Raw genomic sequence first — 25,412 nt, 5'->3', positions numbered from 1 at the left:
CTTCACTGCTCTATCTACCTGTGACTCCACTTTCAGAGAGCTGTGCACCTGAACTCCAAGGTCCCTCTGCTCCACTACACTCTGCAAGGTCCTTCCATTCACCATGAAACCCCACCTTGATTTGACTTTTCAAAATGCAACACCTCAAACTTTATCGATGTTAAACTCCATTTGCCATTTCTCGGTTGACTTCCCCAGCTGATCAAGATCCTGCTGCAATTTCTGATCACCTTCCTCACTGTACACAATATCACCAATTTTAGGGCCATCTGCAAACATAATAATCATGCCTTGTACATTCTCATCCAAATCATTGATATAGATAACAAACAGCAATGGATGCAGTATTCCAGAAGAGATCTCTCCAGTGTCCTGTACAACCTCAACATAACATTCCAACTCCTACACTCAAAGGACTGAGCAATGAAGGCAAGCATGCCAAACGCCTTTTAAACCATCCTGTCTATATGTGACACAAACTTTAAATAATTATGTACCTGCACTCCTAGGTCCCTCTGTTCTACAACACTACCCAAAGCCTTACCATTAATTATATAAGCTCTGCCCTGGTTTGTTGTACCAAAATGCAACACCTCCCATTTATCCAGTTGAAATGCCATCTGCCATTTCAGTCCATTGACCCATTTGATCACGATCCCCTTGTAATCTTAGAAAACCTTCTTCGCTGTCTACAACGTCACCAATCATCCACAAACTTACTAACCATGCCTTCTATATTCTCATCCAAATCATTTATATAAATGGCAAATAAAATAGGACCCAGAACAGATGCCTGTGGCACACCGCTGGGCACAGGCCTCCAGTCTGAAAAGCAACACTCCACCATTACTCTCTGTCTCCTGCTGTTAAACCAATTATGTATCCATTTGACAAGCTCACCTTGAATCCCATGTGACATAACTTTACAAATTAGTCTACCATGCAGAACCTTGTCAAAGGCTTTACTAAAATCCAAATAAACAATGTCTACTGCTCTGCCATCATCAACATTTTTGGTAACTTTCTCAAAAAACTCAATCAAGTTTGAGAGGCATGATTTTCCTCGTACAAAACCATCCTGAGTATCCCTAACCAATTTTGTCTCTCAATGTCCATAAATCCTACCTTTTTTTAAAATCACCTCCAACAATTTACCCATAACCGAAGTCAGACTCACAGGTCTATAGTTCCCCGGTTTCTCCTTACAACCTTTCTTAAACAAAGATACGACATCAGCCAATGCCCCGGGCATCAGGTACCTCACCTGTCGTCGACATGCAGGCAATTTCTGATATATTTCAGCCCATTGATATAAAGTGTAAAAACTGAGGCTCCAGCACAGACAGCAGCCAATAAAAATCAATCAGCATCCACCCTCAAATTGGTTGATGGGTTCTTGAATTAGCACTGTGGCTATGATTTATTTTTTATGAAAACATGCACCTTTTACAAAATGAACCGTAGTCTACAACTACATTTACTGAAAGTAATTGCGTTCAAAATAGAGTTGAAGTTTGATCGAAATGACATAATAGTGCACTTAATGAAGTAAACAGACCCACATTATGTCTGCAATAGAGAACCAAATCTTAACCTAAAAATAAAAAAAAATGAAATTAAGATGATAAATCACCAGTGTTCAGAAACACAGATGGTTGCATTATTTTGGATAAGACGCGCAAGTTAATGAGATTGTAGAAATACCAATTATGGAAAAATTCAAATTTGAATGAGATTTTTGTATCAAATTGCAATGACTTATTAAGCATCTATTTCCCCAAACGGAAAGTTCCCAATATTAACTAAAGTATAACTAAAACAAACGTGAACTAATAACAGCAAAAACCAAATAAGGAAATAATATTTCTCTGTTCAAGATAGAAGCAGCAAGCTTTTTTTTCAAAACTCTAACATTATATAATTAAACACAGCCTGGAGATTTCTCTTGGGTAACCTGTTAATTTAAGTATGATTTAACAGAAATCAACATAAAACAACATAACACAAGACTTAAAATACAAATAATGTCCAGCACAAGATTTTCTATGCAATATTTTGAGCTTGTTTAAAAAAAGATTGGACTAGGTGAAAATAATTCCCAAAAAATTGGCCAAGGTCCAATGATGAATGAGAGGCCAATTCTACTAATTGCACTCATTTACAGGCCTTTGAGATGCTTCAGAACTCATGCTGCTTCTTTAGACAAAAGGGGCTGAATCTTACATTTGTTATCTAGGTCCGAGCTTCATCAAGGTTTTAATGGAGGCACTTATGCTGTGAGACTGAGCAAGTTTCTTCAATGTATCTTACCAAATTTGCCTGAATAATGACCTACCCGTGTCTTTGGTGTCCATTATGTCTGATTCTGGTCCTAACTTAACACACATCATTCCCAGAACAAGTTGCCACTCAACAGTTATCCACTGAAAGACTGGCTCCTCCTGTACCCGTACCATCTTTAAGAAGGCACTTTGCCTCTAGACAACCACTGCATTCAGATGCTGCCCAGCTCAGTCAAGGACAGAGCCTGACCATATGGAGAAGGGCAACATAACATTGCAATTCTCTGACAGGCAACTGGAAGTTCTGATTGAGGGACGGTGTAGACAAGAGCAGTCTTCTTCCTATAGGAAAGGCTGAAAAGACCGTACCACTAAACACTGGCAGCCTGAATCAAGGTCACCACCTGAGTCAGTGCCATATTCACAGTCTGTCACACTTAGCTCTCTGTCACCTTACACCCGCTCTATTTCTGTTACCATACACACCTCCCATACAAGGTTCATGCTCTGCCCACCTCAACACTACCTGTAATATCTCCCCTCACTTGTTTTCACCTCCCACACAACTAACCTCACATGGCATCTGTGCTGCCTCCTCACTATCTCAGAACACCTCAATACTTTTCGCCCCCACTCTCCCTGCACCCATTTTAACAGCTGTGCCACACACTTTCACCTCTGAATTCCACCCTTTCTTTCATGACAGGAGAAACTCATAACGGGGAAGAGAGAGTCCGCCACTGGGCTCCTCACTACATATGAGGAAAGAATCCAGGCCCTCACAGCAGCAAACCAGAACCATCACTATGGGGGCTTGGAGAAATCCATGTCCACCAAACAAGTAAGTACTACTCTTCAATGCACAACACCTCTCACATTAACCCCAAAATCAGTGTTATACTGCAGGTCTAATTCCTTTCTCTTCTCTCGTAAGCACACAAACATGTCTACTACCAGTGTGGTGAAACAACCAACTTCCCCAGAAGCCACCTCCTTGACCTCTGATGACATCAGTCCTGAGGTAGCCTCCTGCAACCACAACCATCTTAGATACAGACACGTCACTGGGAATGTTAGGCTTAGGGAGTGTGGGAACACAGTCTGGTGAGCACCTCTGTGACAGCTCCACAGCTGGATGAGGAAGAATAGCCCAAGGTCTCTGGCACTCAGGGGGCTGCTGGAGACAAGGCACCTGATCAGCCCCAGACTGGACAGAACTCAGTGTTGCCAGCAACCAGGGACTTCATCCACATTTACAGGGAGGAAAAGCAGAAAAAGACAGGTATATAGGACACATTGGCCCTTGTTTCCCCAAAACTACAGCAGTGCAGTGGATTTTGTAACCGTCTGAATGCCACCATGGAAAGAGTGACGACTGTAGAACAGCTAAGTCCAGCACACTCAGTCGTTGGAGAGGCAACACACCTTCACTCCAGCTCCCAGACACTGAAAGTTTGGCAACTGGGCTGGATCAGGAACCTGGTGCACACTCCAGGTGCCCCATCTTCTCAAAGAAAGCATGTAGTGCCATGAGACAGAAGCTGGAGGAGGAACCACAGTCCCTCAGATCCCACTGAATGAGAAAGACACAAAGATCAGCAAAGGATCAGAAAGCAGCTTATAAGAGCTACTAAAGGGAATTATGAAAGGAAACTTGCCAGAGAGATAAAAGTCAAAAGAAAAAAAATTATAGGCAGATAAACAGAAAGCAAGTGGTCAGGAGCAATGTTAGCCCACTAAAGACTGAAAGTGAGGAAACTGTCAATGATGATGTAGAAAAGGTAGATAGCTTGCTGAAAGTCGCAAGGAAATTAATAGTGGATCAAGAACAGGAACTGGATAAAATTAATGCAAGTAAAACATCGGTAATGGGGAAATTAATGGAACTGAAGAGTGACAAATCGCCAGGACCCGACAGTTTCCATCCAAGGGTGTTAAAGGAATTAGGAAAGAACATTGTAGATGTTCTCACCAAAACCTTTCAGAGTTCCCCAGATACAGGGGTCATCCCTCTGGATTGTAAAATGGCATATGTAACTTTTTTTGTAAAGAAGACGAAAGGGGAAAACCAAGGAATTACAGACCAGTTAGTTTAACATCTATGGTGGGGAAATTGTTGAGAGTTTATAATCAAGGATGAGGTAACAGAACACCTTGAGAATTTTCAGTTAATCAGGTCGAGACAGTATGGATTCATGGCAGGTAGGTCATGCCTGACAAACGTCATTGAATTTTTTGAAGAGGTGATGACGGTAATGTACAGGGAATATCTATGGATGCTTTGAATATGGACTGCCAGAAGGCATTTGATAGAGTGCCACATAAGAAACTGCTAATGAAGACAAAAGCCATGGAATGGAGGGCAAATTACTGACATGACTAGGAAATTGGTCCAGTGACAAGTGACAGAAAATAGGTGGAATTGGGTTTTTGGCAGGAATGTGACCAGTGGTATCGAACAAGGATCCGTGTTAGGTCCTCAATTGTTTACAATCTCTATTAACAATTTGGCGTAGAAAGTTATATATCCATTTTGCTGATGACACCAAGTTAGGCAGCACTTTAAACAGTGCAGATGATACGATAAAAATACAAAGGCATATCGATAGATTAAGTGAATAGGCAAACATGTGGCAGATGGAATTCAATGGTCAGGTTATCCAATTTGAACTGAGAAAGGATAGACTAAAGTATTTTCTAGATGGTTAAATATACTAGATGTCTAAAGAGACTTTGGGTGCAGAAGCATAGATCTTTAAAATGTCACAAACAGGTGCACAAAATAATCAAGAAAACTAATGGAATTCTGGCCTTAACATCAAAAGGACTGAAAGGATGTACAAGTTATGCTGCAAGTATACAAAACCCTAGTTAGACACCACTTGAAGTGCTGAGAGTTGATCTGAGCACCACACCTTAGGAAGGATATACTGGCCTTCGAGGGATCACAACATTTGTTTACAAGAATATACTTGGACTTCAGGGGTTAAGTTAGGAGAAGAGATTACACGAATCAGGCCTGTTTTCTCTTGGATTTAGAAAGGAAAGGAGTGATCTGATCAAAGTCTTTAAGACATTAATAGAAAAAGAAAAGGTAGTTAAAGATAAATTATTTCCACTGGTGGGAAATTCTAGAACTAGACGGCATTGTCTGAGAATTAGGGCCGGGCTATTCAAGAGAGATATTAGGAGCCATTTCTACACACACAAAGGGTGGGAGATGTTTGGAACTCCCTTCCACAAATGCCAGTGGATACAGGATCAGTCATTAAATATATCTTGCTCAGATTTAAAATTTTTGTTAACCAAAAGTATTAAGAGATATGGGCCACAAATCAGCCATGATCTCACTGAATAGTGGAACAGGCTCAAGGGACTGAATAGCCCATTCCTATTTCTATGTTCCTATGTCTCTGCTCAGAACACTCCAAGGGTGGCCAGGCTGACCAACCTACCTACCTGCCTGCTCCACTCTGACCTCGCAAGTTGAAGCTGAAGTGGATCAATTTGCATTGCCAAGAGGATCCTCGGCATTCTGGTCCGTCCAGCTACAAACGCCCCCCAGACCAACCTTCAAGACTAACAGGTTCCACTGATGAGTATGCTCGCTGGACCCCAGCTGTAGAACCACCCCACCTGTGGAATTAAACCTGAATGGTAGGGAGGGACAGCAAGAACGTGATTTACTGGGGGCACACTGGAGGCATAGGTGGCAATGCACTGCATGCAATTTTGCACCTTCTTAGAAATGTCATTGATTTCACCTTACACTGATTATACATCTCTTTGTGTAGCCCAAATATAATTGTTACTGCATGAAGCACGCCTTCATGACCACAGATGATGTACAATGGATGGACATCTGTGCACACATCCTGCTGCATCATATGAAGGGAAGAGAGATAAGGTGTATACAGGGCTGCTGACACTTTTGGTCCTCCTCATACAAAATCTCCCTTTTCTCATGGCCCCCCGCCGTGTCCAAAAGTGTAGGCATGAGTGAGATGTTCAATGAGGTCTGTTGCAAGAATGTGCAATACAATGATTAAAGGTGGGTTGTGGGGGAGCGGGGGGTTTGATGCAGAAGATTAGAATAGGATGGCCAGGGAATAGGCAAGCTTAAACAATACAGCAAATGAGTCTGCGTGCAATGTTCATTCCCTTTATAAACTATAATATCCTTGTCCTCCATCCCACACCTTCAGAGGTTGAGTCACTTACTCTGCCCACTTGGAATATGGTCACAACAATCTTCTTCCTTGTTGTGCACTTTCAACTTCTAGCACAATGGAAGGTGGCAGTGGGCCTTCCTCAGACAGTGGCTTACATCCTCTATCTCAACATGTCAGTGAGTTCCCAAATATCCAAATACCATTCCTGCTAGCCTCCCATAAAGTCCATTGGCTTTGCACCTCTCCAGATTCCCACCTAACCTGTCCACGAGTTTACACTACCCACTTTTCCCTCCCACTCCCTGGCATATCAGGTGACCATGCCAACTGTGTTCACTCACTCCCCACCCCTGTGAAGCCCAGATGCTCCTGATTGTGGATGAAACCAGCTCCCACACAACTCCTTTCCAATACTCTTTATCCTTTACGATCTCACCCTCTTGCATACATTGTTACCTCCCCTTCAAAATTTGTCATTTCCCCTTTCCCCCATTCCTGCAGTCTCCAGTCCTGAAGTGTAACCTGCCAAGTTTTCTTCCCACAATAGCTATCGGCCTTGCCCCCACCTTCTCAATTTCTAAAAATGAAACCAATGGACTGACCGTGGCTCATCCTATTGGGTGGCCAACAGGTCATCCCCAGATGAGAAGTGCCCCTGACTGATGTACACTATACATCTGCCTGACCACGCTACTGCTAACCTCTGGACTAGCTGCTTGGAGCCACAGGACTGACCACAGCTCACTTCCAGGCCTACAAAGATATGAAGTTCTCGACTGAATAAATGCAACCAGAGCTAGCAGCAAGCTGAATTCACCAGGTATGCATTCGTGTTTCCATGTCGAACTTTCTCGATGTCTAGCTTGTTTGCCAAGTTTGGTAAGATTGAAAGCCGAAGATTAATGAGGAGAATTGAGCTATCAACAAGGTGTTTACAAAGCTATAAACACCCTTAATTGGCAATTTGCACTGTCTAGTGAGGAACTCACCACACCATTTGTGAAAAGCATAAAGGATGGAGCAAGATTCTCCCAAGGTTGAAATGAGCCTCACTGGACTTGGCATCCAATTCTCCCACAGATCTCACCACAGTGCATTTGCTCAGACCCCTATAGGATTCTGCTCAATGACTCCAAGAGGAATGTTATGAAATTGTTCGAGTGATTTTTCCTAATCTATCCAGAACCTGCTTGAGAAAATGTGCTGCCAATTTTTTTCCCCCAGAGTTATATTCTGAAACTTAATTGTGTTGCTCAATAGTGTTAGATTAACAAGGTGTTTTTGAATGATAAACCCATTTTAGTTATATTGATCAAAATATGCCTAGTTTTTAAATCTTACATGTCTCAACAACTTTTAAAAAATATATATTTTGAAATGTTTCATGATTCTGTTGATTCATGTTAGAGTTTACATTCACAGTCATGTAAATTAATTTAAATAGAAAATCAAGGAAAAAGTCTTGTTAAAACTGACATAATGTGGGCATAACTTGAACATCATTTACCAGTTGGAATCAAACTGGAAATTCTACTGCGTCATACTCAGCAAGGACTTTTTATTATGTACACAAATTTATGTGCAAGTTTTCTCATTGTCAGAATAACTGCAATGTTTCTGGTAGTAATGCTCCTTCTGTTACAGTAAAAGACACATCATCTGATGCTCAACCACCTATTGGGATTGTCTTGCCATCCACTTCACCTTAACTGAGTTATCTTGTTTGTATAGACGTATTGCTGCAAATCCTATATCTACCCACTCCAAATAAGTGTGCAACTCACTGTGAATAAACTAACACCAGAAAAGTACAAAAATGTTTTGGGCTTCCAATCACTTTCACAAGGTCAAGGTGGCAAAACTGGGAGCCAAATAGTGTCTGTGGAATTTCATCTTCAAAAGTGTGCAGGTTCTCAGTTTTGGTAAGCATTGATATTCAACCATCATACATTTCAGTCTGTGCTCTACCTTTAGAAGAGCAGCAGAAAACATGGAAAGATAAAATGAATTCATTTCCAGAATTTCCATACCTTATCTGAAGTTACAATGGAAATTCAGGAGCATTTTGGTGAGAATTCACTTCCTTATATACTACTAAAAGCAGTCCAGAGGCATCCATTCTGAGAATGCACAGTGAAAATGGGATGACTCATTAAAATCAGATGATGTATTGTTGCTTAAACACACTCCAAGGCAGTTTAGCTACAAAACATCAAAGGACCATAACTGTATCTCAAAAATATCCCAAATGCATCTAACGACAGAGCCTTACAAAACAAAGATCCCCCAAATATAAATTTGGATGCAAATTGTGGCTATCATAAAACCTAACAAAGTTCTCTTTTGTATTTCAGTATTGTTATTACTGAAAAATAAATCAATTAACTACATGACCCTTTAGCTGTTCCAAAAAAAATGCATTCGTTTTTGTCCACTAGTAGTTGCCAAATGTTTATTCTTCAGAGAATGTAGAATGAAAATCCATTTTAATTATTCTTTTTTGTAATAAGTCAAATAAGCAACTTAACTAAAATGATATTCATATAAATTCATTACAAGGCTTTCATGATAAAATTATGTTTTATAGTTTAAATAAAAGACCCTTTGATGTTTTGTTTGATTAGATTAATTATTTAAAGAGAGGACAAAACATGAATCTAATACAAACTGGAAAGTAAATATACAAAAGTAAAATAAATAGCTTTACTAGGTTAATACCCGTGTTTCAGAAACAGTTGATGTTTAATCTTATTCTGGTAAATGTTTGATTTTGTTTTCAAGGTAGCTTAAGGCAATGCAACACATCTGTTGACATTCAACAACAGGTTTCAGTTTGTTCTTTCTGTAAATAACAAGTAGGATTAGTTCAGCTAAAATAAAACCAAATTAAGTAGATGTCATTGTTCTCCCTCATGTAGCTTTCCAAAACCTTGTAGTTCCAACAAAGTTTGAGCTTAAATTCTTCAAACATCCATATTGTGCAAAGAAATTTGACAGGCACTAATTTCAACTTTAAATGCAGCAGGAAATGTACATCTGTCGCTTGCTGCATGATGTTAAATTTCAAAATACTTACAAACTTAGAAAACGTAACAGAAATAGATATTTATTCTCAGCCTAAGCCTGATGCCTCAGGAGGATGATAACATTTGACAATTTCAAATAAACCCAATATGCCTTTGTCGAAACAAAGCCAACTTTTCGTACATTTCTGACAATAACTGTGAAGAGGCACAGATTTGTTTTGAAACTTGTTAAGATTCATAAAACGTAGTTCAAAATCAAATCACAACTAGCAGACGGATTATTCCTTTCATATGGCAGGATTGGGACCATATACCTGTTTTCTTTTATTCTTGCCAGTAAGGGCTCAAGCCAGCCGACAGTGCATTCACAGTGCGCATCTAGAAAAGTAATGACCTGGCCCTTTGAAGCAGCTGCACCACGGAGCCTGGCACGAATCAATCCAGATCGCTTCTCCATCCTAATTATCTTCACTGGAACTTGTAAATTCTTCACGTAATTGTCTAAAGGTTTCTTCAGAAAATCTGCAGAGGAGATTTTCAAAACCAATTCACTCAACAATATCTGAAGAATAACAGCAATTCATTTTAAGCAACATGTGAACTCAGACAATTCATTCAGTGATGTATTCTTACTTCTTTTATGTCCCTTATCTAAAAAAAAATTCTGAGTTGTAAAGGGAGAACTGCAACGTATTCTAGTATGTCCGAAATAAAACATACCATAACCAAAAGTATAAGATAGTGATTTATATAATTTTTCTGTTAAAGTTTATTTTATATCACAGCACATTATAAATGATACTGCACCTTAAACAGATTGCGCCAAGGAGGTAGCACCTGTACAGGTGCTTTTACAGGTTTCTGAACAGTCACATAACCACAGCCTTACAGGAAGGTTTGCTAATTGTGTTGGAACAGATTTAAACTACAATGGCAGGGGATGGGATTGTGACTAGTTCAGAAGGGAGAGAAGCTGAGAGGAAATTAGAAGTTAAAGTACAAACAAGTGAGTCTGGAAGGCAGAGGAAACACAGGCTAGGTAAGAAAAAAAAAAAAAAGAGATTAACAAGGCAAAACAGAATATATTTCAGTGCAAGGAGGCTGAGAAATAAGACAGAGGAGCTGAGGGTAGAAATGGACATATGGGAATATGACATCATAGCTATGACTGACACTTAGCTGCAAGGTGGGCAGGATTGACAGTTCAACATTTCTGGTTAGAAAGGTGTACTTCATTTTTAATTCACTCAAGGGATATGGGCATTTCTGGCCTGGTCAGCATTTATTGCCCATCCCTGGTTGCCCTTGAGGCGGTGGTGGTGAGCTGCCTCCTTGAACCACTGCAGTCCATGCACTGTAGGTTGACCCACAATGCCCTTAGAGATTTTGATTCAGTGATGGTTAAGGAACGAAGATGTCTCTCCAGGTCAGGATGGTGAGTGGCCTGGAGAAGAACTTGCAGGTGATAATGTTTTCATGTATCTGCTGCCTTTGTCATTCGTGATGGAAATCGTTGCGGGCTTGGGAGATGCTGTCCAAGGATCTTTGGTGAATTGCTGCAGTGCAACTTGTAGATAGTAACACTGCTGCTACTGACTGTCGGTGGTGGAGGGAGTGGAGGCAAGTTTGGGCCCAGTACGAGACACAGCAGCATCAGCAGTGGCTGCACTGATGAAGTGGGACCAAAGCAGACCTGTGGCAGCCGTGAGCGGAGTTTGGGCTTGTGCAGTATCCGGCGGCATCTGCATTGGCGAGGTCGATCAAGGTCTCATAGCAAGGGCATCAGTGGAGGCGAGAGGGCGCCGAAGTGTGAATGACTTACATTATAGCAGTAGCAGTGCAGTGAAGGGGTCTCATACCTGACCACCAGGTCCACGGCCCATCATGGAGCACTTAACAAGAAGAACTGGAAAGTTGGACATTTTTCTTTATTTCTTCATTTTTCTGCCTTTATATTCTTTGTTTGGGTGTATTTTTCTCTGTTTTAGGAATCCTTCACACTCCTGATTTGTGCATTGCAGATGTCAGACAGGCTTTGGGGAGTCAGACGAGTTATTCACCACAGTATTTCTAGCCTCTGACCTGCTCCTGTAGCCACCATATTTACATGCTGAGTCTAGTTCAGTTTCTGGTCAATGGCAACCCCAAAGATGTTGATAGTGGGGAATTCAGTGACGATAACTCCATTAAAGGTCAAGGCACGGTGGTTAGATGGTCTCTTATAGGAGATGGTCATTGCCTGGCATTTGTGTGGCACAGATGTTACGTGCCACTCTTCAGCCCAAGCTTGGATATTGTCCAGGTCCACACCATTTGAACACAGACTGTTTCAGTATGAGTCGTCGCAAATAGCCCACTTCTCACGGAGTAAGGTCATTGATGAAGCAGCTGAAGATGGTTGGGCTTGGGACACCACCCTGAGGAGCTCCTGCAGAGACGTTCTGTAGCTAAGATACCTGACCACCTCCAAATACAACAATTTTCTAATGCACCAGGTATGATTCCAACCAATGGAGAGTTTGCCTCCTGATACCCATTGATTCCAGTTTTGCTAGGGTTACTTGATGCTGCACTTGATCAAATACAAGCTTGATGTCAAAGGTTGTCGCTCTCACCTCATCTCTGGAATTCAGCTCTTTTGTCTATGTTTGAACTAAGGCTGTAATGAGGTCAGTTGAGTGACTCTGGTGGAACCCAAACTGGGCACTGAGCAGGTTACTGCTGAGCAAGTGCTGCTTGACACTATTGATGATAGTTTCCAACACTTTACTGATGATTGAGAGTAGAAGAATGGGGTGTTAACTGGCTGGGTTGGATCTGTCCTGCTTTTTATGCAGAGGTTGTCCCTGAGCAATTTTCCAACTTGTCGGATAGGTAGTCAGTGTTACACCATACTTACTGGAACAGTTTTGCTATGGGACTGGCAAGTTCTAGAGCACAAGTCTTTAGTACAACTGCTGGAATGTCATCAGGACCCATAACCCTTGCAGTATCTAGTGCCTCCAACTGTTTGTTGATACGTGGAATGATGCTGGGAACCACTGGAGAAGGCCAAGATGGATCATCTACTTGGAACTTTTGGCTGAAGATTGCTGCAAATGCTTAGCCTTATCTTTTGCATTGATATGATGGCTCTTCCATCGCTGAGGATGGGATATTTCTGGAGCCTCCTTCTCCTCCAGTGAGTTATTTAATTGTCCAACACCATTCATGACTGGATGTGGCAGGACTGCAGAGCTTAGATTTGACCCATTGGTTGTGAGATCACTTAGCTCTATCACTGTTGTTTGGTAGATGGGAAGGAGAACCAGACAGAAGAGGAGGATGAGTGGTGGGTGGGAGGGTCACAGCATTGATCAACAAATCAATTATAGAAGAAATGAGGTATATGATGGAAAAATCAAAGATGGCCACATAGATAGAAGTAAAAAAAAAACACAAAACATCCCATAGTGTGCACTATAGACCATCAAACAGTCAGGGTGAGACAGCCGAGCAAAATGTTAATCAAATGTCAAAGAAGTGTAAGAATAATAAGGCAGTAACAGTTTAATAAATTCTTAGCTAATTTTAACTATCCAAATATTAACTAGATGGTTTCGGTGTGGAAGATAGAGATGGAACACATTTGTGAAATTGCAATCAGGAGAACTTTCTTCTTAGCCAATAAACAGAACACCCAACATAAGAGGGGCAATTTTGGACCTAACATTCATAAATAAGTCCAGCAATTGGAAGGCATATTAGTACAGGTGCATTTTGGAGATAATGATCATAACATAATTAGATTTAGGATAGTTATGGAATAGTGAATGATGGGCAGTGAATACAAGTTCTAAATGGAGAAAAAAGCTAATTTTACTGAGGCAAGATACAAGTTTGCTTAAGTGACTGGGATCAGTTACTTGCAAATAAAACTGTATCAGAACAGTGGGGGTTATTCAAGGAGTAATTAATGAGAGTACAAGGCAAATACATTCCCACGAAAACAAAGGGTGGGACCAAGCCTGGAGAACCCTGGATGTCAAGGGACATAAAGACTAGAATTAAGTAAAAAGCAAATGCTTACAGCACCTCGCAACAGCTCAATATGGCAGAATCCCTAGGGATGTATAAACAGTGTTGGGGGGATCTTAAAAAGCAAACTGGGAAAGCTAAGGGAATGCATGTGAAAGCATTGGCAAATAGAAATAAGGAAAACCTAAGCAGTTTTCTTGGGAAAGAGTCAGGCCCATTAGAGATGATAGCGGTAATAAAGAACAAAGAACAGTACAACACAAGAAAGGGCCCTTCAGCCCACCAAGCCTATGCTGACACATGGAACAAAAACAAAGCTGCTGGGAAAGCTCAGCAGGTCTGGCAACATCTGTGAAGAAAAAAAAACAGAGTTAACGTTTCGGGTCCGGTGCTCCTTCCCCAGAAGGGTCCCGACCCGAAACGTCACCTTTCCTGTTCCTCTGATGCTGCCTGGCCTGGCTGGGTTTCTCCAGCTCCACAGCATGTTATCTCGGACTCAAGCATCAGCAGTTCTTACTATCTTCCTCTATTGCCTGCCTGTTTGTGTATCTGTCAAGATGCCTCTTAAATTCTGCAATTGTATTTAGAACACAGAACATATAACATAGAACAGTACAGCACAGTACTGGCCCTTCAGCCCACGACGTTGAGCTGACCTATTATCCTACCCTAAGATCAAACTACCCTGCATACCCTTCATTTTACTATAATTCATGTGACTATCCAAAAGTCGCTTAAATGTCTCTAATATATCTGACTCTACCACCATTTCTGGCAGTGCATTTCATGCACCCACCACTCTCTGTGTAAAGAATCTACCTCTGACATCTCCCCTATACCTTCCTCCAATCACCTTAAATTATGCCCCCTTGTGATAGCCATTCCCACCCTGGGAAAAAGTCTCTGGCTATCCACTCTATCAATGCCTCTCATCATCTTATACACCTCTATCAAGTCACCTCTCATTCTACTTCGCTCCAATGAGAAAACCCCGAGCTCCCTCAACCTTTCCTCATAAGACCTGCCCTCCAGTCCAGGCAGCATCCTGGTAAATCTCCTCTGCACCCTCTCTAAAGCTTCCACATCCTTCCAATAATGAGATACCAGAACTGAACACAATATTCCAAGTGTGGTCTACCCAGGGTGTTATAGAGCTGCAGCATAACATCGTGACTCTTAAACTCAATCCCCTTGCCAATGAAGGCCAACACACCATATTCCTTCTTAACAACCCTATCAACTTGGGTGGCAACTTTGAGGGATCTGTGGACGTGGACCCCAAGATCCTTCTGTTGCTCCACACTGCCAAGGATCCTGCCATTAACCTTGTATTCTGCATTCAAATTCAACCTTCCAAAATGAATCACTTCACATTTTTCTGGTTTGAATTCCATCTGTCACTTCTTTGCCCAGCTCTGCATCCTGTCAACATCCCACTGCAACCTGCAACAGCTCTCCACACTATCCACAACTTCACCAACCTTCGTTTCATCAGCAAACTTACTAACCCACCCACCCACTTCGTCATCCAAGTCATTTATAGTGATCACAAAGAGCAGAGGCCCCAGAACAGATCCCTGCGGAACACCACTGGTCACCAAGCTCCAGACTGAACACTTTCCATCTACTGCCACGCTCTGTCTTTTGTTGGACCGCTAATTCTGTATCTGTGCAGTCAAATTTCCCTGAATTCCATGCCTCCTTACCTTCTGAATGAGCCTACCATGAGGAACCTTATCAAATGCCTTGCTAAAATCCATATACACCACATCCACTGCCCTACCTTCAATGTGTTTTATCACATCCTTAAAGAATTCAATAAGGCTTGTGAGGCATGACCTGCCCCTCACAAAGCCATGCTGACTATTTCTAATCAAACTGTGCTTTTTCAAATAATCATAAATACTATCTCTCAGAGTCCTCTCCAATAATTTGCCCACCACAGAAGTAAGACTGACTGGTCTATAATTCCCAGGATTATCCCTATTCCCTTTCTTGAACAAGGAAATAACATTTTCCACCCTCCAATCATCTGGTACTACTCCAGTAGTACTTCTACCACCTCCTCTGGTAGTGCCTACCACCTTCTGTGTAAAAGATTTGCCTCTCATCTCGTTTAAACTTTCCCCCTTTTACCTTAAATCCAGGTCCCCTAGTAATTGGCATTTCTACCTTGGGACAAAGACTGACTCTCCATTCTAACTATACCTCTCATTATTTTGTGAATTTCTATCAAGTTATCCCTCAGCCTCTGATGATCAAGTGAAAACAAACCAAGTTTGCCCAAACTCTTTACAGCTAATACCTTTCAAACCAGGCAACATCCTGGTAAATCTTTTTTGTATCCTCTCCAAAGCCTCCACATCCTTCTAGCAGTATGGCAAACAGAACTGGATGCAATATTCCAAATGCGGCCTAACTAACTTTCTATATAGCTGCAACATCACTTGCCAACTTTTATACTTTGTGCTGCGACAATGAAAGAAAGCATGCAATATGCCTTCTTGACAACCTCAACTATTTTTGTTGCCACTTTCAGGGAACTGTGGAGATGCATGCCTAGATCCTTCCTATGTTTTTACATCCAAAGGTTGTGCCATTTACCGTATACTTCCCTCCTGTATTAGACCTTCCCAAAAGCATCACCTCACATTTGTCTGGATTAAATTCCAGCTGCCATTTTGCTGCCCAAGTCTCCAGCCTATCTATATTCTTCTGTATCTTCTGGCAAACCTCCTCACTATCCATAGCTCCCCAATCTTTGTGGCATTCAAAAACTTACCAATCAGGCCACTTACATTCTCCTCCAAATCATTTTTTGCAAAAAACAGCAGTCGCAGAACTGAACCCTGTGGAATACTACTAGTCGCAGATCTCCAGTCAGAAAAACAACTTTCTACCACTACTTTTTGTCTTCTATGAACAAGACAGTTCTATGACCATCTTACCAGTTCACCATGGATCCCATGTGACCTCATCATCTGTATCAGCCTGCCATGAGGGATCTTGCTTTGCCAACGTCCATCCAGATAACATCCATTGTGTTGCCCTCAATCATCTTTGTCACTTCCATAAAAATCTCAATCAAGTCTGTGAGACATGACTTGTCCTACAAAAACCATGCTGCGCATCATGAATAAGTCCATATTTTTCCAAGTGTGAGCAATCCTGTCCCTAAGGATTTTCTCCAATAATTTCCCGATCACTGACATAATGTTTACCTGCCTGTGATTTCCTGGATTATGCTTGTTGCCCTTCTAAACAAAGAAACAACATTGGCAGTCCTCTAGTCTTCTGAGACCTCTCCTGTGACTAAAGAGGATGCAAAGAATTCATACAAGGCCCAGCAATTTCCTCCCTTGCCTCCCTCAGTATTCTGGGTGAGATCCTGTCAGGTCCTGGGGATTTATCTATTTTAATACTTTTCAAAACACCCCAACACCACCTCCTTTTTTATATCGACATGCCCTGGAATATCAATAGTCCGTGTGTAGACAAACACAAGTACAATCCTCAAAGGATAAATAGCATCTCCCTTCACAATGGAAAGAGACAAAGCAAATATAGATATCAGGGTGGAGGACTGTGAAATATGGCAAGACATTGACATAGAGAGAGACAAGGTACTAGTGGGTTTAGCAGCCTTAAAAGTAAATAAACCTGCTAGCCCAGATGATACGTATTCTAGGCTGCTGATGGAAGCATTGGAGCAAATATCAGGGGCCCTGACAGCAATTTTCAAATCCTCTTTGGTCACAGATTAATAAGGGACAATCAGCATAGATTTGTTATGGGAAGGTTTTGCTCGACAAATTTGATGCAATGTTTGAGGAGATAACCAGGAGTGTTAATAAGAATAATGCATTTGACATAGACCTTAGAAAGGTTTTATGGTAAGGATCCTCAAGCCAGACTGGTCATGAAATTAACTGCCCCTGAGATGCAAAGCAAAGTAGCATATTGGATCCAAATTTGGCTGACAGACAGGAAGCAGAAGGAGATGGCAGAAGGGCAATGCTGTTTCTGGAAGTCTGTTTCTAGTGGGGATTCACAGGGGTCAATGCTGAGGCCTTTGCAGGCTGTGGTGCGTCAAAGCCCACAGTAATAAAATGTTAACCTAAAAATCTCTCCTGACTCTCTTTCATCTCAAGGCCAGTAAGGATGGGCAACAAATGTTGGCCTTGCCAGTGCACTCAAATCCTATGAAGGAGTAAAGAACAAATATACTGAGGATCTTTCCTCACTGAATTTTCAGCTGGTTTCAGTACGTTACTTAAACCTCCTTAGATGTTCATTTACTTCAATTTAAACTATCAAAACCAAATCCTAAATTTCTCTTATCTATTTTCCCAATCTTGAAGTCACTTTATACTGTCTGTGGCTTCAACGTCCAAGCTAGATGGGCAGTATTCTAACTGTAGGGTAAGCATTGGCTAGTACGTAAGTATTGTTAGAGTTCTACTCTTATACAGCTAAAATCTGATGTAATTGACAGAAAACAAAGTAGAAATAAAAACCCCATTTTAAATGAACAGCTTATTTTTAGGATTATTACTGGACAAGGATAAGTGCTGGGGCTTTAGCTATTTATGGTCAATATTAATAGTTTAGATGTAAGCACTAAAAACAATGCATTCAAGGTTGTTGATGATATAAGAATAAAGTGTGAGTGGGACACAAAGACTCTCCAAAGGGATTCAGAAAAGTTACAAGAGGAGATACAATGGTGGCTAATAGTGTGAAGTGTGGCCTTATTCAGTTTGACAAGAAGGAAAACAAATAGTCAAATACAAAGAAGAGCTGGTATTCATATAATGCCTTACAAGTTCATTGGACATTCCAAACTGCTTTAGAACCAATAATCATTTTTCAATAGTAATCACTGTTGCAAAACATGATATACAATTTGCATGCAGCAAAATCCCACAAATAAAACTGTGATAATACCAGATCGTCTGGGTTTGAAATGTCAATTGAAGGATAAATTCTGGCCAAGACATAAGGTACAAACTCTCTGCTCTTCTTCAAAATAGAACCATGATTTTTTTTTTTATGAACAGCTAATAGAGGAGACAGAGCTTTGGTTTATCATAACATTTTAAACTCGGCAACATCAACAATGCAGCACGCCAGTTAAGTATTGAAGTGAGAGCTTTGATTTTCATGCTCGAGTACTGGAGACTTCAACCCACCACATGTGACTCAAGAGATGAGAAAGCTACCAACAATCCGTGATTGTGGAGTCTACAACTAGGAGTCATAATCTCAGGATTAAATGTCAGCATTTTCAGATTGAAATTAGGAATATATTTTTCATTCAAGAGCTTTGCAGATTTTTGGAATTCTCTACCTCAGAGGGCTGTGAATTTTCAATTGCTCAGTAACTTCAAAGTTGATACTAATAGATTTTTGGACTCTTGTGAACCAAGAAGTATAGGGCAAAAGTACAGTTGAGGTTCAGGATTAGTCACAATCTTCTTAAATGACAGAGGAAGCATCCAGGGCCATATAACATACTTCTGCTCCCATTTCTTATGTTTTCACATAGTTTAAGAACTGTGCTCAGTAGTTCAATGGGCACCAATCTGGAAACTTACTTTGTCTTCCAAATTTATTAATTTGACACAATTAAAGTTCACCAGCATCTGTAGTGGGATTTGAACTCATCAACAAACGATGAGTTAGCCCTGGTCTTTGTTTATTGGCCAGATATTTAGAGGGTATAAATATACAGTCTCTGCCAAAACAACAAAAAAGGGTCTGACAAATTAATTGTATATTAAGGATAACAGAACATGGAGGACGAGAAATTGAGATCAGTAGCCCCCTTGTTTCATGCACTTCGACTACTGTGGTCTAAACTGAGATTTATAGATATATAAGTTTTGATGTTAGTTATTGAGTGTTTGGGTTTCTCGTTTTTGAGTTAGTAACCAGTGGGTTGTCTGTGTGTCTGGAGTTAATAATTAACTATGGATTTGTTGTTGCGGTAGTTAAAGACAATCAAGAATTTACAGGAACGAGGGGTGTGGTGGATGGAAGTTTCAGGAAGGTAGAAAAAACAGAGATCAGGTAGATGGATTACCTCTAGCAAAGGTAAGAGAGGTAGGCAGGTAGTGCAGGAATCTCCTGTGCCTATCCCCATCTCAAAAAAATATGCTGTTATGGAAAATGTAGGGGATGATGGACTCTCAGGGGAATGCCGTACTGACTGCCAGGTTTCTGGTACTGAGACTGGCTCTACTTGTAATGAGGGGTATGTCAGGTTCCAAGTGATCAATTGTGATAGGGGCCTCTCTAGTCAGGATCACGGATAGACATTTCTGTGCCTGACAGCGAGACATCAGAATGGTGTGTTGTCTCCCTGGTGCCAGGGTCGGGATGTCTCAGAGATGGCACAGTATATTCTCAAAGGGAAGAGTAACCAGCAGGAGGTCATTGTACACGTTGGGTACCACGCTACAGAAAGAAAAGGGGATGAGTTTCTAAAGAGAGAATATAGGAAATTAGGCAGGAGGTTAAAAAGTAGGTCCTCAAGGGTAGCAATATCTGGATGACTCCCAGTGCCATGTGCTAGTGAGAGTAGGAATAGGAGGATAGAGCAGGTGAATGCGTGGCTGAGGAGATTGTGCAGGGGGCAGGATTTGGTGACGAAGGCATTTGGTACACTTTATTAGTCAGTGCATTGTGTAAAGAAATGAGATGTCACGTTGTGGTTGTACAGAACACTGGTTAGGCCAGTTTTGGAATACTGCTTTCAATTCTTTTTGCCCTGCTGTAGGGAAGGTGTTGTTAAACTTGAAAAGGAACAGAAAAGATTTACAAGGATGTTGCCGGGGTTCGAGGGTTTGAGCAACAGGGAGAGGCCGATGAGGTTGGAGCTATTTTCCCTGGAGTGTCAGAGGCTGAGGTGTGACTTAAATAGAGATTTATAAAATCATGAGGGGCATGGATAGGGTGAAGAGTCAAGGTCTTTTCCCTAGGGTAGGGGAATCCAAAACTAGATTTAGGCATTGTTATAAGGTGAGAGAGGAAACATTTAAAAGGGTGCTAAGGGACAACTTTTTCACTGAGGGTGAGCATATATGGAATGAACTGTCAGAGGAAGTGGTAAATTCAGGTGCAATTACATTAAAATAACATTTGGACAGGTACATGAATAGGAAAGGTTTAGAGGGATACAGGCCAAACACAGGCAAATTGGACAAGCTTAGTTTAGGAAACCTGGTTGGCATGGATGAGTTGGACTGGTGGATCTGTTTCTATCCTGTGTGACTATGATTCTTCCTGATTCGACTTCCTTCTCTTGTTAGTTACTATCTTATCTTTCTGATCCTGAGCACAAATGAAGTATTTTCTCTATATGTTTCTAGCCTGTTGCCTTGTTCAATACTACAGTTACTTTAACAGCAATAGGTTAAACATATATCACTGGTATCATCAGATGTAATTTAAATCTTGGTATTGCTAGCTTGAGTGTCAATTAAATCATTCATGCTCCAAAAGATGTGTTCATGTAAATTTGTCAAAATGCAGTGACAATAACTTAATCAGGAGTGTACAAATGCCAAAATAAAATGATTTCTACAAAAACGTTTATTTCAAATCGGTGTGATATTCTATTAAATACTCGTCTACATGAGACATACTACTGTTCTCAAAGGATTGTTTACTGAAAGCTGCTTAGCAAGACTTCCATCTGTTTCTTAATTTGCTTAAATGAGGATAAAGCAGAACGATTCGAGGATTAAAAACATGACCTAAACTGTGATGGTATTCAAGCTACAATAAAACTATATAGCAAATTGTCAAAAATGTTTGCTGCAAGTGGCTTGCATAGAGCTTCAATAAATGTAAGTTTTATTTACAGTGTGTTATATTAATCTACCATCAATGTTTACAAATTATTTACATATTAAAGCCTTCTCTCCTAACGAGAAAAGTGCAAGAATAGTTCTGTAAGTTCCACATCAGTATTGTCTATAGTTGAATTAAACTGGTGGTTCACACAAAGAAAAAGTATAATTGGCAGTTGTGATATCATGATAAAATTGAGAGAATGGTCTTCTCTTTTCCATTTTGTCAAAGGCACATCTCAGTGTTAACAAGATTATCTTCCATCAGCAAATACAGTGAGATCAGAAACTGACACTGTCTGTCTTACGTCTATATGTGACCTTGAACAGAAAGCAATATCTTGGGCAGCACAGTGGCTCAGTGGTTAGCACTAGTGCCTCACAGCATCAGGGACCCAGGATCGAATCCAGCCTTGGGCGACTGTCTGTGTGTAGTTAGCACATTCTCCCCGTATTTGCGTGGATTTCGTCCGGGTGCTCCGGTTTCCTCCCACAATCCAAAGATGTGCAGGTTAGGTGGATTGTCTATGCTAAATTGCCCACAGTGTCGAGGGTGGGAAATGTAGAGGGTGGGTCTGGGCGGGATGCTGTTCAGAGGTTCAGTGTGAACTCGATGGGTCGAATGGCCTGTTTCCATGCTGTAGGCATTCTATGATTCTGATTCTACAATTATAGTACTTCTTTATAGTGCAACAGAATACATGCTTAAATATTGGCCAGTATCACAATGGATTTAGACTTGATCATTAACTTCATTAGTACCAGAAGTCTGCCTTTTTTTGGTAAGGGGACACAATGGCATTGTAATAATGTCACTGGATCAGTAATCCAGTGACTCAGGCTAATGATCTGCGGACATGTGCTGGTGGAATTTAAGTTCAATGTATATAACCAGAACATAATGCTAGTGACATGATCAGGAAAGTATCATGGATTTCAGCAAATAAAAATGGCTCACTAATGTACTTTAAAGAAGGAAATCTACTTACTGGCTGTGGCCTACATGCGACATATCAGTGTAGCTGATTCTTAAATACCTTCTGAAATGGCTTAGCAAACGATTCAGTTCAAGTGCAATTAGGATGGCAATAAATGCTGGCCTTGACAGCAGCATCCACAAGCCATGCAAGAATAAAGAAAATACAAGTAGAAATATGCGCAGTTAAAACATGAAGTTTGATGAGGAGTTATCCTGGCTGTCACCAATATTTACTGTTCAAACAATATCACTCTCTGTACTTAAATTGGCTGTCAGGTTTCCTACTTTACAACAATGACTACACTCAGAAGTACTTCTTGGTAAGAAAGTATTTTGGGACACCCATGAGTCAGAAGTCTTTCTTCATTTTGCACTTACAGAATTGATAGAAATACAAACTTAGCCAATCCCAGAACTAACATAAACTTTTGCTTTGTCTTAGTCTAATTATTAACATTAGATTGACTCAAAAGTCTCACTTGGTTTGGAGTTTATTCTTAGGTATTTAAGAATCTGATAAAATATTTGTAGGCCAACATTATTATGAGAGAGAGGAGGCTAACTTTCAAATTATTTTCAAGAACTTTTACGTAGGGCATGATTTCTAAATTTGCAGATGCCTCAAAATGTAGACTATTGTGAACTGTGAGGTGAGATACCAACAGGTAAGTGGAATGGCTGCATATGTGGCAGCTGAAACTTAATGCAGAGAAGTGTGAAGTTATACAGTTTGGTAGGAAGAAAGAGGAAAGGTGAAATAAAGAATACAATTCTCAACAGAAACCAGGAGCAGAAAACCTGGGGGTACATGTGTATAAATTCTAGAAGATCACAGGATAAATGAGAAAGCAGTTAATAAGACAACAGCATCCAGGACTTTATAAATTGAGACAAAGAAATTGAAAACTAAGTAGTTATGGCAAAATTTAATAAAATGCTCCCTCCACCTCACCTGAAGTATTGTGTTCAATTTTAGGCACCTCGCTGTCAGAAGGATAAGGCGGCATGGGAGAGGGTGAAGAAAACAATTACTAGAATAGTTCCAAAGATCAGAGACCTCACTTACAAAGACTGATGTGGCAAAGCTGGGATTGTTCTTAAGAGAAGGTTGACAGGAATTTTGATAGATTTGTTTAAAGTTATCAAGGGTCTGGACAGAGTAGATAAGCAAAAGCTATTCCATTTGATTTTCCACCCTTCCATCAGAGTACACCAATTGGCAAAAGAATATGAAAAAGAACGGTTTTATGCAGTGAGTGGTTAGGATCTCCTGGCCTGTGTTCTGTGCACCTCCAGCAGAAGCCAGACTGATATCCTCACACTGGTGCTTGCTAATACACAGTGTGGAAGGATTCAAAATAGATTGGCAAAGGGACAGGAACCTGAGCAGAGAGACAACAGTGAGGGAAACAAAGAATAGAAATGAAAGATAGAAAAGTAGAACAAAAGTGGAAAGCAAAGGGCCAGCAGCAAATAGGGCTTGATACAGAGAAAGATATATAAAAGTTTCAATGAGCATGTCTGAAGGTACCATAGCTGAATGAATGAAGCATTTGCAATATAATAAATGAAATAACAAGACAAATAGTTGTGTACTGGTATGATACAACAGTGATTACAGTGACATGGCTGTGAAGTGACCAAGGCTGAGAGCTGAAATTACCAAGGTAATCAATCTTTAGGGAGATCAGTAAGGCCAAGTGGAAAGGGAGGCCAGGTGATATTGTTATTGAAAGATGAAATCATGCGATAGTGAGAAAGGTTACTGATGCAGGAAATCTCGATGTAGGATCAGTCTGGGCTGAGCTAAGTGGCAACAAGAGGCAGTAAACATTAGTGGGAGTTCACTATAGGCCTCTAAACAGTAGTAACATTAAACAAGAAATTAGAGATGCATACAACAAAGATATTGGGATATCCATGAGTGACTTAAACAACATATCAACTAGGCAAATTAAAATTGCAATGGTACTGTAGCAGATGAATTCCTGGAGTGTGTAAAAGGTGAAGTTATAGAACGGTACTTTGAAGAAACACCTCGGGAGCAGGTTATTTGAGATATGTTTTTGTGCAATGAGAAGAGGTTAAAAATTAATCTCATTGTGAGGGGAAAATTGACCCTAACCTGATTGAATTCTTCACTGGAATAGAATGTGAAGGTCCAAATCAAAGCTAACATCTTAAATCTAAACATAGGAAACTGCAAACATGAGGGGTGAATTGGCTGGAATAGATTGGGTAATTTCCTTAAAAGGCATTTTAAGACCATATTCGTTTTAAAACCAGTGTTTTGTAAGGATTGCTGCATGTTTTCAAAAGCAAGTAATCTGTCAATCGTGGCAAGTATCATGCAAACAGCTGTTTGAACATCAGTAATTGAAATTCAAATTACAGATGAGCAATTAGATTCTGCACAAGGCAAAAGAGTTCTAAATTCAGATGGAGCTTTGCTTGTCAACAAGAAGTTGATAGGTCTATGGACTAGTGATCAGTTATCAATGACAAAGGCCTTTTGCCAGCCAACAACTGTGTGATTGGTTCTCAGGCAACTGAACAGTTTGGAGCAAGGAACAAGCTTCAGAGAAGTTATCAGATCTCCATCAGCTCAGGAATTGTCTCTCTGTTCTCTGCTGTCAAAACCTACTTTAAACCTGAAGAGAATAATTTATCTTCCCTTCAACAGTTGTTGTAAGCTGTAACTTTTAATTGATAAATCAGAGACATTTTATAAGTGACCCAGCCACTCTGTTCCTCTTGCAAACCAGTGGAAACATTCCAAGATGTAAAGCCAAGAAGAAACCTTCTGATCAGCAAGTATCAACTCAACAGATCTTGTGAGTCAGAGATAGTAGGAACTGCAGATGCTGGAGAATCCGAGACAACAAGGTGCAGAGCTGGATGAACACAGCAGGCCAAGCAGCATCATAGGAGCAGAAAGGCTGACGTTTCGGGCCTAGACCCTTCATCAGAAATGGGGGAGGGGAAGGGGGTTCTGAAATAAATAGGGAGAGTGTGGCAGGTGGATAGAAGATGGATAGAGGAGAAGATAGGTGGAGAGGAAAAAAACAGGTCGAAGAGGC

General features: G+C 40.7%; 1 protein-coding gene across 6 annotated transcripts in view; it reads right to left on the bottom strand.

Annotated features, from left to right (window-relative positions):
• The window catches only part of galnt13 (UDP-N-acetyl-alpha-D-galactosamine:polypeptide N-acetylgalactosaminyltransferase 13), a 349,729-nt gene that overhangs the window by 140,605 nt on the left and 183,712 nt on the right, over window positions 1–25,412 (bottom strand). For all 6 annotated transcript variants that reach the window (XM_048599345.1, XM_048599346.1, XM_048599342.1 and 3 more), the window contains one exon: window positions 9,795–10,002. In XM_048599345.1, the coding sequence (XP_048455302.1) occupies window positions 9,795–10,002 (208 nt within the window). The remainder of the gene's footprint in view (window positions 1–9,794; window positions 10,003–25,412) is intronic.

This window comes from Rhincodon typus, chromosome 7 (genome assembly GCF_021869965.1).
Source record: "Rhincodon typus isolate 14 chromosome 7, sRhiTyp1.1, whole genome shotgun sequence".
In the NCBI taxonomy this organism is placed as follows: domain Eukaryota; kingdom Metazoa; phylum Chordata; class Chondrichthyes; order Orectolobiformes; family Rhincodontidae; genus Rhincodon; species Rhincodon typus.
Note: the sequence above shows the minus strand (reverse complement) of the source record. Positions and strands in the feature narration are given on the sequence as shown.